At 53.9% G+C, this 16,316-nt stretch overlaps 3 protein-coding genes across 9 annotated transcripts; all 3 read right to left on the bottom strand.

Moving 5' to 3' along the window:
* Positions 1–13: 13 nt before the first annotated feature.
* TRAPPC5 (trafficking protein particle complex subunit 5) lies at positions 14–1,640 on the bottom strand. 5 transcript variants are annotated; one of them, XM_079114920.1, is made up of 2 exons: positions 1,571–1,640; positions 14–625 (listed from the first exon to the last, which is right to left on the bottom strand). In XM_079114920.1, the coding sequence occupies exon 2, from the start codon at positions 611–613 to the stop codon at positions 47–49; it is 567 nt and encodes a 188-aa protein (XP_078971046.1). In that variant the 5' UTR covers positions 614–625; positions 1,571–1,640; the 3' UTR covers positions 14–46. The 5 variants fall into 5 exon arrangements, with proteins under 5 accessions (XP_078971046.1, XP_078971048.1, XP_078971047.1 ...); XM_079114922.1 differs by having other exon boundaries at positions 1,582–1,631; XM_079114921.1 differs by having other exon boundaries at positions 1,477–1,615.
* A 212-nt stretch (positions 1,641–1,852) lies between these two features.
* On the bottom strand, positions 1,853–8,966 carry MCEMP1 (mast cell expressed membrane protein 1). 3 transcript variants are annotated; one of them, XM_079116281.1, is made up of 9 exons: positions 8,517–8,966; positions 5,701–5,876; positions 4,704–4,859; positions 4,355–4,444; positions 3,770–3,901; positions 3,593–3,643; positions 3,364–3,510; positions 3,014–3,079; positions 1,853–2,911 (listed from the first exon to the last, which is right to left on the bottom strand). In XM_079116281.1, coding segments are annotated over exons 3-9 (543 nt in total). In that variant the 5' UTR covers positions 4,759–4,859; positions 5,701–5,876; positions 8,517–8,966; the 3' UTR covers positions 1,853–2,909. The 3 variants fall into 3 exon arrangements, with proteins under 3 accessions (XP_078972407.1, XP_078972406.1, XP_078972408.1); XM_079116280.1 differs by lacking the exon at positions 8,517–8,966 and having other exon boundaries at positions 5,701–7,980; XM_079116282.1 differs by lacking the exon at positions 8,517–8,966 and having other exon boundaries at positions 4,737–4,859; positions 5,701–7,980.
* A 164-nt stretch (positions 8,967–9,130) lies between these two features.
* RETN (resistin) lies at positions 9,131–10,622 on the bottom strand. The gene is made up of 4 exons (XM_079114254.1): positions 10,470–10,622; positions 10,207–10,333; positions 9,635–9,712; positions 9,131–9,319 (listed from the first exon to the last, which is right to left on the bottom strand). The coding sequence occupies exons 2-4, from the start codon at positions 10,322–10,324 to the stop codon at positions 9,186–9,188; spliced, it is 330 nt and encodes a 109-aa protein (XP_078970380.1). The 5' UTR covers positions 10,325–10,333; positions 10,470–10,622; the 3' UTR covers positions 9,131–9,185.
* Positions 10,623–16,316: the final 5,694 nt, after the last annotated feature.

The following is a 16,316-nucleotide window of genomic DNA, read 5'->3' as shown; positions in this document are numbered from 1 at the left end:
AGACACAATTGGGAAAGGGGCTCTTTCCATCCTTTATCTCCCGGGCTCAGCGGCCCTCCAGGGCCCGGTCTCGGGCAATGACCGCCTCCTCGAACTTGATCATGAGTGTGGTGCCCTTGTGCCAGTGTGCCGTGACCTTGGCAGGGAAGCCGCTGTGTGTGAGCACGGCCTCCACGATGCCGGCCGTGAAGCTGGCGCAGTTGAGTGTGCTGTTCTCCTTGGGCACCGAGATGTAGGTGTTGATGAGCGGCTCACGCTCGATGATGTAGAAGGTACGAGCGTCGTCATTGGCCTGCTCCAGCTTGTCGGCCTCCTTGCCAAAGAGCGCCTTCCACACCGCCCCCTTGACGAAGAGCAGCGCACCCAGCACCTTGGTCTCCCGCCGGGCCCCCTTTTCCCGAGCCACCAGTGCGTCTAGCACCCGCGCGCCCACCTGGCGGCCCAAGGCGGCCAGGCGCGCCTGCAGCTCCGCCACGGAGAAGACGCGGCTTTGGCAGTGCTGCACCAGTTCGGAAAAGAGCAGCGCGAAGGCGCTCAGGCTGACTTCGGTGCGTGGCCGCGCCAGTGCGCGCTCCAACAACGCAGACTTCCCGCGCGTGAAGCGCGCCTCCATGCCGCCGCGGCCCTGCGGGGAAGCCACGAAACGGGTGTTACCGGCGATGCGAAGGGGGCCCTGGCGGGGAGGGCCGGAGGGAAAACCCGAGGACCACCCACCCGCCCCGTCCCGTCCCCACCAGCGTCGTGCGCTGCAACACTGACCGCCTTCAGGAACTTTCCTGCCCACCCCTTTAGGAAAGCCAGAAAGCGGGAGGGAGGAAAGGGCTGTATCACGACCAAAGGCCTAGGGGGATGGGGACAGGCGAGATCCTTGGGTCAAGCCAGGAGGATGAAGGAAGCCCCCATTCCAGTCCCACACCCTTCGGCAGCTCCGAGGTGTCGAGGGAAGGCTGCCTCCGCGGTGACCTGGATGGGCCTGGGTTGTTTACTATGGTAAGAGGAGCCCAGAGAAGGTGCTGGGGATCCCCCACCCCAAATTCCCTAGACAGGTGGCTGGATGGAGGGACACTAGAGGGAGGGGCGTGCTGTCAGAGCCGAGCTCGCGGCAGCCAGGAGAGGGCGCCACGGGCAGCGCACGAAGCCACGGCTGTCGTGGGCAGAGGGAACTGGGGCGAGGGGGCTCGAGGCGCCCGCCCTCCCCGCCCTCCAATCCTGGGGTGAAGGTGCCGCCACCGGGCTTCAGAGGGGAAACGGAGAATCCCGCCCCCGCCATGCACAGCTCCGGCCAGAGGCTGGGGGGATCTGGGGAAGCCGCGACCGCGCCGACGAGCTGGCGCGAGGTGGCGGCGGGAGCGTCGAGCCCGCACAGGGCTGCGAAGCGGGGATGCGCAGCGCTGCGGGGAGGGAAGGGGCCCACCCTGCTCGCGACCCCCGGGAGTGGGCCAAAGCGGGCGGACCGGGGAACACGGACGCCGATACCCCGGCTCTGAACGCATAGGCCCGCAGGCAGGGCTCGGGGAGCGGTCGAAGCTTGACGCGGGCAGGGGTCGCGGGCCGGCGGGCGGGATCTCACCGAAATCTCACCGGGAACTGAGGCCGTCGGTTCGGCCACACCGCTTTACGGCGTCGTAAGAGACGCTGCGTGCGCAGGCGCGCGGAGGGGCGGGCGTGTGGGCGGGGCGCGTGCGGCGTTTCCCGAGAATGACCGCTGGAGGGCACGCGTGTCCGTGCCCACTGGGCCGGCGGCTGAGTTCACAGCTTTGCCTGGCGAGGGGACCTGGCTGGCTTTGGTTGGCCCAGGAACAGGACGACAGGAGCACATGCATGCCCTTGGGCACGTGTTCTCTTATCTCAAATACATCCGAAAGAGGTGGGGTAGTGCGTTCAGGGACGTGAATAATTACAGATGCTACTCAGTGGCACCAATAACTCACAGGCACAATTACACGCATGAGTACACGCTTAGGGGGGCTTATATATCCATGGGGTTCACTTAGAGTCATATTGTACATCTCAGGCTGCATGCACTTGGGGGCTTATGTATGCCCTTGGGCGCACACTCTGGGGCATAGGGACTCAGTTACACCCTGGGGACAAGTTCAGGAACTCCCAGGGACCTACACAGGGTGTGTATTCTTGCCAACTCCTTGGGACCAGGGTTCCCCACACCATATCCATGCTGTGTGACTCGCCCCACCCCCAAGTCCAAGCACTTCCAGAGTCTCCCCAAGTTCTCAAGTCCCCTAGTCATGCTAATAACAGGTCCAAGAGCCACGTTGTTTCCCCTTGCCTTTTACCTTCATGAATCACAAAACTCGAATGCAGAAATAAGTGGACACACACACGTCTGTGCTCTGCACACACAGGGTGACAAAACCCAGCACATTCAGAATGACACATGCCTGTTCACGCTGGCACACAACACAACATTCACATTTACAGCTGCACATTCCCTCCCCACCATGACAGGTATACACACAGCGCAGCACAGTGCACTCACGTTCACGCTGTGAGATGAGCCTCACCTGTCACCAGCACCTGTCACACTCACAGTGGCATGTTTTGGGGATGCTTGGTGACTTGGACATGCCTGTACTCATGTCATGTCACATACATGTGCCATATGTAGAGTGACATGGGCACATGCATGACAGTTGCTGTGACCCCCACATTCACATTTACCCATAACACCTTCCTGTGGGATGCACGGAAACTCCCACCCTTCCCAAAATGCTCATTCTCCCTCACACACACACTCATTTGCTCACACAACTCTGCAACAGTCAGGACGACATTCCATTTTCTATACACGGGACAAGTGGTAGGTTGACACTGCATTTTCCATCTTTGCTGCCAGCTGCAATCCTGTCCTCCAAGCTGTGGCTGCAATGTTCTATTTATTCAGGTGTAGCCTCTGGGGGAAGGGAGAGACCCAAGGTCAAACGGATCAGCCCCTGGGAGAGAAGTGGGGGCCAGGCCGGGGTTCCCTAACCCACCTCCCTGGCCCCTGGCTTACATGTACTTGTGTTCCTCCCCAGCAACTCCAGGATCTTCTGTGTGTTTTTATTGATTTGGTTTACTTCTGGTGAGAGGGAAGGAAAGACAGCTGAGGCTGGGGTGGGGCCTTACACAAAACCCCCCGCCTCCATTGGAGGCCCCCTCCCTGCCAGGCCTCCAGCCTGGAGTGCAGCCAAGCCCTGCCCTTTGGTTCCCAAGCAATCCAGAAGGCATCATCTATCGCCCCTTCCAAATCCTAGGCTTTGGGAGGACAGGAGCCAGGCTACCTGCTCCCCAGAGTCCCCAGCACCCGGCCTGGTGCTGGGCATTAAAATAAATTCAGCCAACAAAGGGCAGGACTTCGGGCACCTGCGGGCACCGTCTTCAGTTTTTCGTGTCCACCTTGGACCTTGGTGTTGATCTCTCTGATGGCCTTCATGGCCTCCCCAAAGTTCTGCAGGATGACTGTCCACCCCTTCTTCTGCTCCTCCCGGCACTCCTGAGCCGCGCTGGAAGCTAAGGGCATGAATCCGGGTTGTCTGGGTGACCGCCCAATCCCCACGTGACCCCCTGGGTCTCCCTGGGGCCCTGTACTCACCATTCCAAAGCTCCCTTTTCAAGCTCAGCAGCTCCCTAGACATCTCGGAATCTGTTCAGGAGAGGGCAGGGGAAACCTGGCGCTGCCTGGGTCAGCCCTCCTGGGAGAGGGGTGAGGGAAAGGGATGGGGCGGGGGGACACCAGGCTCCCAGACACCCTCCCGCAGCAGACACTCACTTTTCAACAGGATCAAGATGGAGAGAATGATAAGGAACAGAAAGGTCAGGGCGAGAAGGATGTACAGGCTCATGATGGCTCTGTGCACCCAAGTGGGGACCTGCACGGGGTCTGAGGATGGCCTGGGCTGGGCTGGGACAGATACAGAGAGGCAGCCAGGTGACCTCCAGGGCCCACCACCACCAGCCAGACCTAATACCAAGGACAGCTCGCTCTAACACCATTGGCAGCTGTGACCGTCAACAGTGCTGCCCCAACATCCCCTCACCCACACCCCCAGCAATGGTTTCGAGCACGTGCCCATCACAGACCCCCCTACAAACCTTACCCAGTGTCATCAACACCCGCCAACATCGATGCCCACGGTCTCCAACACTCACCCACACCTTGGCCACCACCCACATTTCGGACGTTCCCATCACCATTACCACCTACAAAGCCACCCCACTGCCACCGTCTCAGCCTTGATGCCACCACACTCCACACCCTCCACCGCAACCTCCACAAGCAGCCCCTTGCCCCTGGAGTGCCCTCCCTCTTGCCCCTTCCTGAGGTTGGGCTCCGGGGCGGGCAGGCCTGGCTCACCTTGATTGACAGGCGCCGGGTGACTACCCCTTGGCTGGTCCCGATTTCTGAAGGTCAAGGTGATATTCTCATAGTCAGGGTCTTGGGCATCTGTGTTTGATTTGGTGGGAGAGGTTAGAGAGACCTGCAGAGAACCCGGAGTCAGGCGGGGACTGGGGATCCTGGTGCGCACAAAGCCCCTGAACACAGCAGATTTTCAGGGCAAAAAATAAGGAGTGAGAAATCAAAATCTGCTTCGCGGTGGACATGACCTATGCATGCATCCTGGAGGAGGAGGACCCCACCGGGGCCCCTTCTCTGTCCTCTCTCCACCCCCCTTGACCGACCCTGCCCACGCCCGGTTCCTGACCTTTGTCACCGTCTGCGTTTCCCCCTTTCTTGCCTTGGAAGGCTGCTGTCTGCATCTTGATGTGCTGGTTATGTGGATTTCAGGGTCATGGTCTCTGGCCTGCTGGTGTGTCCACACATCCACACCCACCGGAAAGTGATGGGCAGATTGGGAAACCTGGGGGCAGAAGAGGAAGAAAGAGTTTGCCGCGTTCTCATGCATCCGTGACCCTCTCATCTTGGATGGTCCTCGCCCCTCAGATCAAGAGGGTCAGGGTCTCAGGAGCCCTCAGACCCAGAGACAGAATAGGACTGCTACGGGCAGTGATGGGGCGCCTTCCGGGATGACTTTCTCCTCCGTCCTCCTGGGTCTCCTGTGGTGCCTCATCTTCTAGGGCAAAGGTCGTGGTACTTGGAGGTGGGATTCCTGGGTCCCCTCACACCTTCCTCCCCCAGTCCCCGTCCCACTGCTCAGCCTACCCCACCCTGAAAGTTCTGCTTCTCCAAGGCCCCGTGGAGGAAAGGAAGGAAAGGAAGGTCGTGAGTGCAGCCACTGGGACCACAGCTGGCCCTGAGGTCAGAGCACACCCCTCCCCCTTTGCGGGCAGAATCCTGGAGGGACAGTTCCCCTCCCGCTGGAGACCCCAGCGGGGTCTTTGTCTTTCTTGTTTTTTTTTTTTTTTTTTCAGGGCAGGGGATCACACCCAGAGCCTCATGCACACTCAGCAACTGCTCAACTGCTGTACCACGGAGCTGCACCCCCAGCCCCAGCCGCACCCCCAGCTCATTTTCCGCTCCCCTACCAACTACACAGAACAAATATGCACACACGCCTCCATTTTCTTTTTACACTGGGGATTGAACCCAGGGACACTTCACCCCTGAGCTACATCTCCAGCCCTTTTTATTTTTTGAGACAGGGTCTCACTAGTTTGCTGAGGCTGCCTTCAAGTCTGCGGTCCTCCTGCCTCAGCCTCCCGAGTTGCTGGGGTTACCGGCATGCGACTGGCTGCACTCACCTCCAGGTACACACGGCGCAGTCACTGCTGTGCTCCTGCAGATACGTCCCGGGCTCAGCTGCAGCCGTCCTTCGTGCCACCAGAGACACACGAGGTGCCCTCACTGGCTCATATACCCGCACTGCCTAGGAGGCGTCTGAACGTCCTCTGTTTTTATCTGACCTCGAAAGTGAGGGCTACAGAAGACACAAGGTATTTGAGGAATTTTTGCTTAAGTCTAGAGATGTGTCTCCGATAGACAAGTGTGAGCCACATGTTTAACGAAGGATTATTAGTACTGTGGCGGTGCTGGAGATGGAACCCAGGGCCTTGCACAGATCAAGCAGGTGCTCAGCCACTGGGCTACACCCCCAACCCCACACATTTAATTTAAAACTTTTTAGCAGCTGCATTTTAAAATAAGGTAAAGTGATAAGTTAAATTAAAAAAAATTTTTTTTTTGCAGTGCTGGTAATGTAACCTAGGGCCTTACACATGCTCACCAAGGGCTGTGCCAATGAGATACACCCAGCCTCGTCATGTCTCTTTGTGTGTGTGTGTGGGGGGGGGTGCCTGGCATCGAACCCAGGACTTCCCACATGCTGAACCACTCTACCACTGAGCTACACCCTCAGCCCTAAGTTAACTTCCAATATCATTTTTATTTAGCATAATACAACCAAACTACTACTATTCCAGCATGTGGGTGATATTTTAAAACTATTAATGAAGTTGGGCATAGTGTGCACCTACAGTCCCAGCTACTTAGGGCTGAGGCAGGAGGGTTGTTTGAGCCGAGGAATTCAAGGCCAGCCTAGCAACATAGCCAGATCCCATCTCAATAACAACAAGACAAAAAAAAATTATTAAAAGATAGCTTATATTATTTTCTCCTTCCTTCATTTCTTCTTTCTTTCCTTTCTTCCTTGTCTTAGAAATCAAATGTGTATTTGCATTTAAGATCCATTTCAATTTCAAACTGGCCACATTTCAAGGTTAGATGCCTGCTCTTGGACAGTGCAAGTGGAGCGAACTATAGTTTACTCTCTTTGGGAGGAAAAAAAAATGAGAAATACAAGACTTTCTGACCACGTGCAGGAAAGTGAGCACTCTATGTTTGGCTTAAAACTTGAGATTAAATTTGAAATCATTTTGGAATGGACACCGTGAGCTAGTGAGGGTAACATTGTTTTCAAAATATTGCCAAATCTCCAGGAAAGATCAATTTCATAGTCCTTTCCATGCCAGCTCCTCTATCTGGTTGTAGAAGGAAACCAGCCATTGAGTTACACAACAGACCCAGAGGAGTGAACCAATTAGAAGTCGGCTGTGCTCTGATGGACAGGCATAGAGGGCGAGGCTGCAGCTTTGCCTATTTCTACGATGAGTCCGAGGCCTGGCTCCAGCCCCCTGGACTTCCTTTGAGAAAAAGTCGATGAACAGGAGGCCCACAAGCAACCATGTCAAGCAGGAAACATTCATGGGGTTACCTGACCAACACCCACTTTTCAGAGGGTAACAATCTCTACTTTCTCTTAAGATAGAAATGTGCCCTCAGTCCAGTCAGTGAGAAAACTGGGATTGGCTTAAGGCGAGCTCATGACCCAGGCTCAACCAATCAGAGACTAAGCTTTGCCACAGGCGCAGTCCTATGAACCAGACCTGACCAATGAAACTCTGGTCTGGGACTTCTGTTGGGTTAACAAGGAGAAAAGGTGTTCTCTCTTTTTTTCCCCTCCACTGAGGCTGCCAGACTGGGAGAATATAAGCCTGGCGTTGTGACAGGGGAGACTCTGCTTGAGAAAGAAGCCAGCACTGAGAAAAGCCGAGCTGAGGAGAAATCTGGTCCTGCGAGATCATGAGAGACCCTAGATCTAGCCATTTCTGAATCTGCTGTTCTAATACTGGGCTTCTTAGTTGCACATACCAAAAATCTTCCTTTTTTCTTTTTTTTTTTTTTTTCTCATGCTAGCTTGACATGGGGTCTGTGGTCCTAGTGTCCACAAGGATCTTAGCCACTTCAGGGAGCTAGGGCATTAGCTTTCTTTAAAATTTTTTAGGTGTTGATGGACATTTATTTTTATTCATTTTTATATGCAGTGCAGAGAATCAAACCCAGTGCCTCACACGTGCTAGGCAAGTGCTCTACAACTGAGCCCCAGCCCCAGCCCAGGCATTGACTTTTGAGGAGACAGAGACTCAAGAAGGGGGCTTGCCTGTCCAAGGTCACATAGGCAGATATGGTATCCAGGTCTGCATTGCTGGGACAGGCAGATGGCTGTGTTGGAATTGAGGGGTTTGATTGGGTGGAGCTTGGAGACAAAGTGTCTTCACACCAGGGAGCTCCCCAACACACATGCATCATGAAGAGGAGGGACATACAAAGCCTAGACCCACCCTCTCTGGTCCTGACCACACCTCTGGCTCACAGGTCCCACTCAGTCCTGAGGCCACAGTGTAGTCAGGAGGAAGGACATGGGGAGTTCCCCAGTTGGAGTCCTGGGTGGGTTGCAAAGCCACAAGGAGTAGAAAGATCTCTGTTCATGGCCACCAGGATCAGACGAAGGGCTGGGCCACCATTCGGGGCAGGAGGCAGTGGGGGACAGTTTCATACACCCTGAAAAGCAGGACCCCATTCTATCCCCTATCCTTCAGGGAGACATTAGAGTCTTGGGTCTCTCAAGATTGGGTGCTAGGAATTCTGAGCTGTGGCTGCATCTCCTGGGTTAGGATTCCTGGGTTAGAATTCCTGGGGACCTGGACCCCGAGTCACCTGGATTTGTCCTCTGTGCCCTGGGAGCTGTGGCAGAGGATGCTCTAGGGCGTAGGGTACTCACTCAGGTTGGGGTAGGGCCCCGATACAGGAAAACCAAGAGTCCGTTCAGGGCATATATATTTGTGATCCTTAATTTGTGTCCCCCAACATGAGTGTGTCTATCATTCTTCACGTGGGTTCAGGGGTGCCTTTCTGTATCCCTGTGTATCTGTGGGGACACACATGCCTGTAGTCACCATGTGTGTTAGTCCGCTTAGCATCACTATAATGAAATACCGCAGACTGGGATTGCTGGGAGCTCAGGGCCCAGAGTGTCCTTCCCACAAGACTGACTCAGATCCTGCCTGAAGTCTCACAGGGACGGTGGGGAGGACAAACCAGCAATTTCCTGAGGCAGGAGCCAGGGGACCGTCAAGGTGGCCTCAAAGGTGCGGCTGTCCTGGCTCTTGAAGGGAGCCCTGAGCCCTCAGCTGGGGATGTTAGTGGAGGAAGTCCGGGTCCGCTCTCGTGGAAGAGGGAGGGGCAGAGGAAAGTGGCGGGCCCCATCCTCGGTCCAGCAAGTCATTCCCACGGGGGGCACCGGCTCAGCCCTTGCTCCGCCCCCCCGCCCGCCACCGCCCACCTAAAGAAACCGCGCGGGACCAGATCTGCGGGGTCACCATCTCTTTGGGTTTATTTCCCCCGCGCTCCACCGTGGCCCCGCCCCGCCCCGCGCGCCTCGCGCACGTCCTCAGGCGGCCTGCAGGCGGCAGCAGCGCACTCCGGTCCAGTCCATGCCTGCGCACTGGCAGTGGCACGTGTTCTCGGCGCGCACGTCCCATGAGCCACAGGCTGAACCACACGTGCAGCCGGTGACAGCGAAGCCTGGGGGCGGGGCCAGGAAGCTGGGACTCAGAGGCGGGAGGCTGGGAGGTGGGGGTGGGGTGGGGTCGGGGTGGGGTCGAGGTGGCCGCAGCTCCAACCAGGGAGAAGGTGCAAGATGCATGGCGGGAGAGGGCTGGGGGCCTGGACCCCAGTGTCCTAAGGAAATGAGGTGTCCGAGATCCGAGATGGGGTGGAGGGACAAGGCTGGGTGAGGGGCTGGGGCACTAAGGAAGTAAAAGCTCAGAACACGGCAGGAGGGGATCTTCCCAGGGGTCTTGGGGCAGAAGGAGCCTGAACAATGGCTTGTGCACTCACCTGCAGGGCAGGTAGCCAGGTCGCCCCTGGAAGTGACAGTCCTGCAGTCCAGGAGAGTGTTCTTTATTGCCGCAAAAACTGCCGAAGGGGGGATGGGCGGCTGTGAGACCGGGCCCTCCCCCATCCTCAGGTGCTGACTCCTGGTGACTTGGAGTCAGGCAGGGGAGCAGAAGTTTCCCGGGGATGGGCCAGGGGTGCAGCTCAGTGCACTCAGTGGTAGAGCGCTTGCCTGGCAGGCAGGAGGCCTTGGCTTCCATCCCCAGAAACATTTGGGGGGCACACACACGTTTCCCTGGGGAAGGCCCAGGTGGTCCAGTCCTGGTGGAGAGGCCACCACCTCCAGAACCCTCTGCCTCACCTTGGGTGTTCTGGAGTAAGCACCCAAGTTTGAGGTGGCAGGTGGGGTTGCTTTGGGGTTGGGTTTGGAGCTGTTTCAGGGTAGGCTGGAGGAAGCTGGGAGTGGGGTTGGGTTGAGCCAGTGGTGGAGGTGAGATTCGGTTAGCAATGGGATGGCTGAGGTCAGGGTCTGTTCAGGATCAGAGAGGTCCCTAGGATGGATGTGGGGGGCTCACTTAGGGAGCTGGTGTCCTCCTGGATCTTTTCATTGATGGCTTTGTCCACGGGACACAGTGACTTGCTGGGCACCAGCAACCCCAGGACAGGGAGGAGAAGGAGGCAGAGAGCCCTCATCCTGCGGTGCTATAAGAGGGAACAAGAGACCGCCTCTGAGTCAGCTCCCTTCCATGGTGGCTGAAACCCGGGGCTGGAACCCTGAGTCCCTCTGGGGGCGGTTTGTGCTGGGCTCCTGGACATGACAGGGAGAGCTCTCACTTACCCTTGGTGGACTCAGTTGGAAACGACCCGAATCTCTGCCACACAGTCCTCCTGAGGTGTCTGGGTGTGAGGCTTCCTGTCTTGACTGCTAAGTCCTTGGCCCCTGGCTCTCCCTGCCCACATCCGGGCCAAGAGGAAGTCCCTGGAGTGGACTCTGGAGGCCCCAGAGGGTCACTCTGCCTCCTCCCTGCCACAGCTTCCCTTTCCGCAGCCCTCCTCCCCACACTGGGGACGGGTCAGGAGGGAGCGTGGGTGATCATTGCAGTGGCCCAGGTCCAAGGGATGGGGAGAGAAGCCGCAGCTGCGTGCAGGAATGGGGGATGCAAACCTGATGAAGGTAGTGTCCCTGCGTGGGCCTCGTGGGCCCTGTTCATGCCCAGCACCTGTCCGCAAGAGCATGGAGACTCAGAGGGTGTCCTGAGCGCTTCAGTGGAGCCATGGAGCAGGCAAGCTGGTAAAACTGGCGGGCAGGCCAGGTCCATTCGTTTCCTTTGAACCATCCCCTCCCTAAGAGCAGTTGTTACATTTTTGTTACTTTTAAAGTTTACAGCACAATAGATTTTCCTGGTGATAAAATCCAGGGAGCATCAAGTCAGCCATTTTTCAGGTTACAGTTCAGTGGCCTTAAGCACCTCCATCTCCAGAACTTTCTCCAGAGCACAAACTCGGCCCCTGTTCAACACCCTCCCTCTCCCGGGCACCCACCTTTCTACTCTACCACTTCGTCCACTCCGGGGACCTCATATACACGGAATCATACAATATGCATCCTTTTATTTCTGGCTCATTTAACTTAGCATGACCCAGAAAAGATGCTGCCTGATCATATGGCAATTCTCTGCTTAACTTTTTTGTTTTTGGTACCAGGGAATGAACCCAGGGGTTTCAACCACTGAGCCACATTCCCTAGCCCATTGTTTATGTTCTATTTTGAGAGAGCGTCTCACTAAGTTGCTTAGGGCCTCACTAAGTTGCTGAGGCTGGCTTTGAACTTGTGATCCTCCTGCCTCAGCCTCCCCAGCTACTGGGATTACAGGCATGTGTCACCGAACCTGGCTATGCTTAATTTTCTGAGAAACTACCCATTCTTGCATTTTTAAACTATTGAAAAAAATTTTTAACCTTTAGCGATACTTAAAATGATATGAAATTCAAACTCCAGTGTCCATAAATGAAATTTTCTTAGAACACAAATGTGCACTTTTAATTAATTATTCTTTTGGGGATTCTGGGAATGGAACTCAGGGCCTTGCACAGACTAGGCAAGTATTTACCACAGGGATACACCCCAGCCCCCACTTTTTAAAAAACATTTATGGCTGCTTTCACATGTCAATGAGAGAGAGTGACAGATACTATGGCCCTTTAAAAAAAAAAAAAAAAAAACCACCCCTGTTCTCTAGCAATGGGTGTGAAAGAGAGATCAGGCTATCTACTGCAACTTCATGCAGGAATCTGGGTGATTCTCATGCTATCATGTTAACATAGAAGCCAGACATAAAAGACATGCCATACAAATCCACTCACACAGAAGGATAGGAAAGGAACAAAACTCATCTATGCTGTTGGAAATGACAATGGAAGTTGCCTGGAGAATCCAAGATAGTAATGATATGGGTACACAGGAAGCTTTCTGGGAACTTAATGCAAGATTTGAGCTGTACACTGACATTTGCATAATTTTCTCAATGCATGTTATGTTTCCATAAAAGTAACATGAATGTATGAGATCCCTGTGTAAATTCAACAGTATCTGCAGGTCCAAAGTGGGGGTGATATTTATTGTGCATCTACTATGTGCCAGGTGCTGTGCTAAGTATTGTGCATGCAATAGAGTGCAGTTGGACACTGCTCCTGCTGCCGTGGAACTTGCCCTTGTGTGTTGAGAGAAGACAGACACCAACAGGATACTCAAGCAGACTCAGGTGCCGTTCCTGTGCAGGAGAAGAACCTAGTTCCATAAGAACTTCCGATATAATAATCTGTGGATGAATCCCCACATGGACAAATCCAGGAAGGTTTTAGTGGAGTGGGAGATAGCCGAGGGGAGCTGGAGGGGAAGGAGGGAGAGTTAACCAGGAAACAAGCCAGGGGGGGCATTCTGGGTAGAGGGAACGTTGTGTCCCAAGCCTCGGTACACTCTGACCGAGGTGGGTCAGAGTGTACCCGTTTTGAGGAACTGATACCAATCTAATGAGGCAGGAAGGCGGGAGCCTGGTTGGAAGAAACAAATTCCATAGTTCGTCCCTCTGCTCTGGTCCCTGCAGGGACTTTGCCGCCCACTTTCCCGCCAGATCTTTCCCCTGCCCGAGTCCGGCTCATTCCTTCTCTCTGAAGACCCCCAGACACAGCCTGGGCATAATAGAGTTTGCAAGGAGACAAAAATCATTTTGGGACTTGGGGGTGCAATTCAGGGGTAGAGTGTTTGCCCAGCATGTCCCAGAGGCCCTGCTTACCATTCCCAGTGCCACAAAAGGGGGAGGGGCTTTTTTTTTTTTTTTTTTTTTTTAGAGTTCTTATTTTCAAACCCTTTAGCCACAGAACTTTTCAGATAAGAGCTCTTGAAGGTCACAGAAGAAATGAGCAGATGTGAACAGGTGGAAGAGAAAGGAAGGTGGTATGAGGAACCCCTAGGGTTCCCTAGGGGCTCAGTTTGAAAATCCTTGGGTCAGCAACAAGAAAGGTCTTCAAAAATAAAACCCTTTCATCCTTCCAGTTTCTACCAGTGAAAATGAGGTCTATTGGCCTCATTTTTGCTTCTGATGCTACCCAATGAAATTCCACAAGTAACAGCACACCCACACATTTTTAAAAATCAATTTTATTGAAATACAATTTATGTACAATAAAATGCACTCTCCGAAGTGTTCCATGTGATGCGTTCTGACAAGAGTATATTCCAGCACACTGCACGAATGTTTTGTTTCTCCCAAGTAGAGTTTATTTAAATGGGGTTTATGAAGCTATCCTTTATAGAGAGTAAAATCCTTCATACAGCCCTGTAACCATCGCCACCAATGCTCACAGTCAGTTGGGAAAACAAAGAACTTTCTGAAAGACCCAGAAGAAATGGCTTCTGTGTCCCCTGGAGCCACATAGGACTTTTTTTTTTTTTTTTTAATCTCATACAACTGGTTTAATAAATATTCATAACGGCCACCAACTTGCTCTCTTTGCTGTTAATAGACATCTGTCCTTGACGTCCTCTTTGAACAAAGAGGACTTGTAGTGTTGGGAAGCCTAGAAACTGTTGCCATCTTCCAGAGGAAGTCCCGGCTTCTGATTGGTCGCCTTACTAGGTGATAACTTGTCACCCTGGTGACAAGATTGCAATGACAGGAGGCTCTATCAAATCAGAAAAGCATCATTGACACTTGCTTCCTCTTCACTTTAAGAGAAGGGAAATACAAGCCTCCGCGTCAGTTTCTTCAGCACCGCCCTGGGGAGCACCCTGGAGCCATTTGTGCAAACGCTTCTGCCCTGGGAGAGTCCAGCATGCAGAATGCGAGTCTGAGTGGCAGCGTGGGCACCGACTGGGGGGTGATGCGGCAGGACCTGCAGGGCAGGCAGTGCCTGGGGCTAGGGCCAGTGAGAACCTCAGGATGGACCAAGAACTTCCAAGAGATTTCCGGTGTTAACACCCCTAGGTTTTCTCTGTGAAGCCCGCTCCTGCCTCTCAGTGTTCCTTCCAGGGGGAAGGGAGATCCTACAGAATCCACAGATCTTTCACCTCAGGCTCCCCTCGCCCCCGCCGCCCCTGTAAGTTCTAAAACGACCCTATCTACTCTTTGTGCAATGCTCGACCCTGTGTTGAGCAAGTCACACACATGACCTTATTGAATCCCCATAACCACCCAGGTTAGTAGATTATTATCTCTGCTCCACAGAAGGAGAGTGTGAGGCCCAGAGAGTCTAAGTAACCTGTCCTGGGTCACACAGCCAGTGCATGGAGAAGCCAGGATCAAGTCGGAGTGGCACCAGGACTATCATTTCTTGGCCACCAAAAGGGATGTGGGTGGCAGCTTTTCTTAAAAAAAAAAAAAAAAAAAAAAAAAGTCTTTTGAGAATATTCCTATAGCTTTTTTCTTTGTTTCCTTTTTTAGTTGTAGGTGGACACAATACCTTTATTTATTTATTTTTATGTGGTACTGAGGATCAAATCCAGTGCCTCATATGTGTGAGGCAAACGCTCCACCACTGAGCTACACAACCCCAGCCCAGCCTTTTTCTTTAAAAAAAAATATATATATATATATATATGTATACATGTACATTTGGAGATTGAACCCAGGGGTGCTTAACCACTGAGCCACATCTCCAGCCTTTTAAAATATTTTATTTAGAGACAGGGTCTTGCTAAGTTGCTTAGGCCCTCCCTAGTTGCTGAGGCTGGCTTTGAATTCATGATCCTCCTGTTTCAGCCACTGGGATTACAGGTGTACGCCTCTGTGCCCTGCTAAAATAAATTTTATTGTGTACATTTAAGGTGCACAGCATGAGGGTTTGCAAAGTAGATGGTGAAATGGTTACAGTGGTTACCACACTCATTGCTTCACAGGTACACATTTCTGTGCACATGTGCAGCAGGAGCACACAAAATCTCTTAGCCAAAGTCCAGCCTACGGGGCTGTGGTTGTGGCTCAGTGGCAGACCACTCGCTGGGTATGCGTGAGGCCCTGGGCTTGACCCTGAGCACCACGTAAAAATAAAATAAAGGTATTGTGTCCACCTACAGCTAAGAAAAGCATTTTTTAAAAAACCCTGCCTGATATTATTACCTACAGCCCTGGTGTTGTGCATCAGACCTCTAGCCTGGGGGTCCGATGCTCTGCCACTTTGCATCCTCTGCCCGCATCTCCACAACTCCTCTTCCCCTTAAAGAAATCACAGAAAGAAAGTGTCCTTATTTGAAAACAAAAACAGACCATCGGGAGTCTACAATAGGAAAGTTCCCTTGCATTTCTTCTCCCCGCAGGAGTGGAAGGTGGGGTGTGGAGCAACCTGCCCACCCCAGAGGAGGAACTGTGGCCGGGAGGGAAGGGTGGCAGGCAGGGGCCGCCTGGCCCCAGTTTCCCCCGAATGAAGTTGAGCCACCGCGTTCCCAGCTCAGCCTCCACGACGCATCCGGGACTGTACATACCCCTCCCGGTGATTGCAAGAGCCGTGTGCAACAGTACCGAGACCACTAACACTGGCGAGGTGGAGCCAGGTGGCAAAGGAGGCCCAGCCAGCTGGATTTCAGATCCTGACCTGTCTCATGCTGCAGCCCCGGCTTTAAACCAGGGCTCTCTCCCACCACACCCAGGGGCCCCTCCCCGCGGCACTCAGGACGACCTGTCTCCTTCCAGCCCCCTCCGTCCTTGGTTTCCCTCCCAACGCTGCCGAGGGCTTCCCAATAACCACAGAGAAGTGGTTATGCATAAGGGACGTTGCAGCCCCTTTCCCCAGATCAAGTCCCAGCGCCTAGTGATCTTGGTAGGCAGCTAAGCACCTCGGTAACACGGGAGCATTGGTAGTGATGGCCTCATCGACCCTGGTGAGCCTCGGGTATTTTACATGTGTCTATGCCAGCTATATAGGGTGCGGCTCAGCGCAGAGTAAGGTCTTCATAAACATCGCCTTTCATGGGTTTTCTAGAACTTTCTCCAACCACAAGGGGGGGGGGCAGGATGGTGCAGGGAATTGAACCCAGGGGCGCTTAATCACTGAGCCACATCCCCAGGCCTCTTTTGTATTTTACTTAGAGACAGGACCTCAATGAGTTGCTGAGGCTGACTTTGAACTCTCCATCCTCCTACCTCAGCCTCCCCAGCCGCTAGGATTACAGGTGTCCACCACCCCACCTGGC

Source organism: Sciurus vulgaris, assembly GCF_902686455.1.
Source record: "Sciurus vulgaris genome assembly, chromosome: 16".
Taxonomy (NCBI): Eukaryota; Metazoa; Chordata; class Mammalia; order Rodentia; family Sciuridae; genus Sciurus; species Sciurus vulgaris.
The sequence above is the reverse complement of the archived record's forward strand: the minus strand, read 5'-3'. Positions and strand labels throughout refer to the sequence as shown.

Excerpts from the sequence above, each read along its gene's own strand:
- TRAPPC5 (XM_079114920.1), bottom strand. The coding sequence starts at position 613 with ATGGAGGCGCGCTTCACGCGCGGGAAGTCTGCGTTGTTGGAGCGCGCA.
- MCEMP1 (XM_079116281.1), bottom strand. The coding sequence starts at position 4,758 with ATGCAGACAGCAGCCTTCCAAGGCAAGAAAGGGGGAAACGCAGACGGT. Across the intron at positions 3,902-4,354 it reads CCCGGCGCCTGTCAATCAAG|CCCAGCCCAGGCCATCCTCA; the intron begins GTGAGCCAGGCC and ends TATCTGTCCCAG. Across the intron at positions 3,644-3,769 it reads CATCTTGATCCTGTTGAAAA|ATTCCGAGATGTCTAGGGAG; the intron begins GTGAGTGTCTGC and ends TCTCCTGAACAG.
- RETN (XM_079114254.1), bottom strand. The coding sequence starts at position 10,324 with ATGAGGGCTCTCTGCCTCCTTCTCCTCCCTGTCCTGGGGTTGCTGGTG. Across the intron at positions 9,713-10,206 it reads GGAGGACACCAGCTCCCTAA|TTTTTGCGGCAATAAAGAAC; the intron begins GTGAGCCCCCCA and ends CCCCTTCGGCAG. Across the intron at positions 9,320-9,634 it reads CCTGGCTACCTGCCCTGCAG|GCTTCGCTGTCACCGGCTGC; the intron begins GTGAGTGCACAA and ends CCCCGCCCCCAG.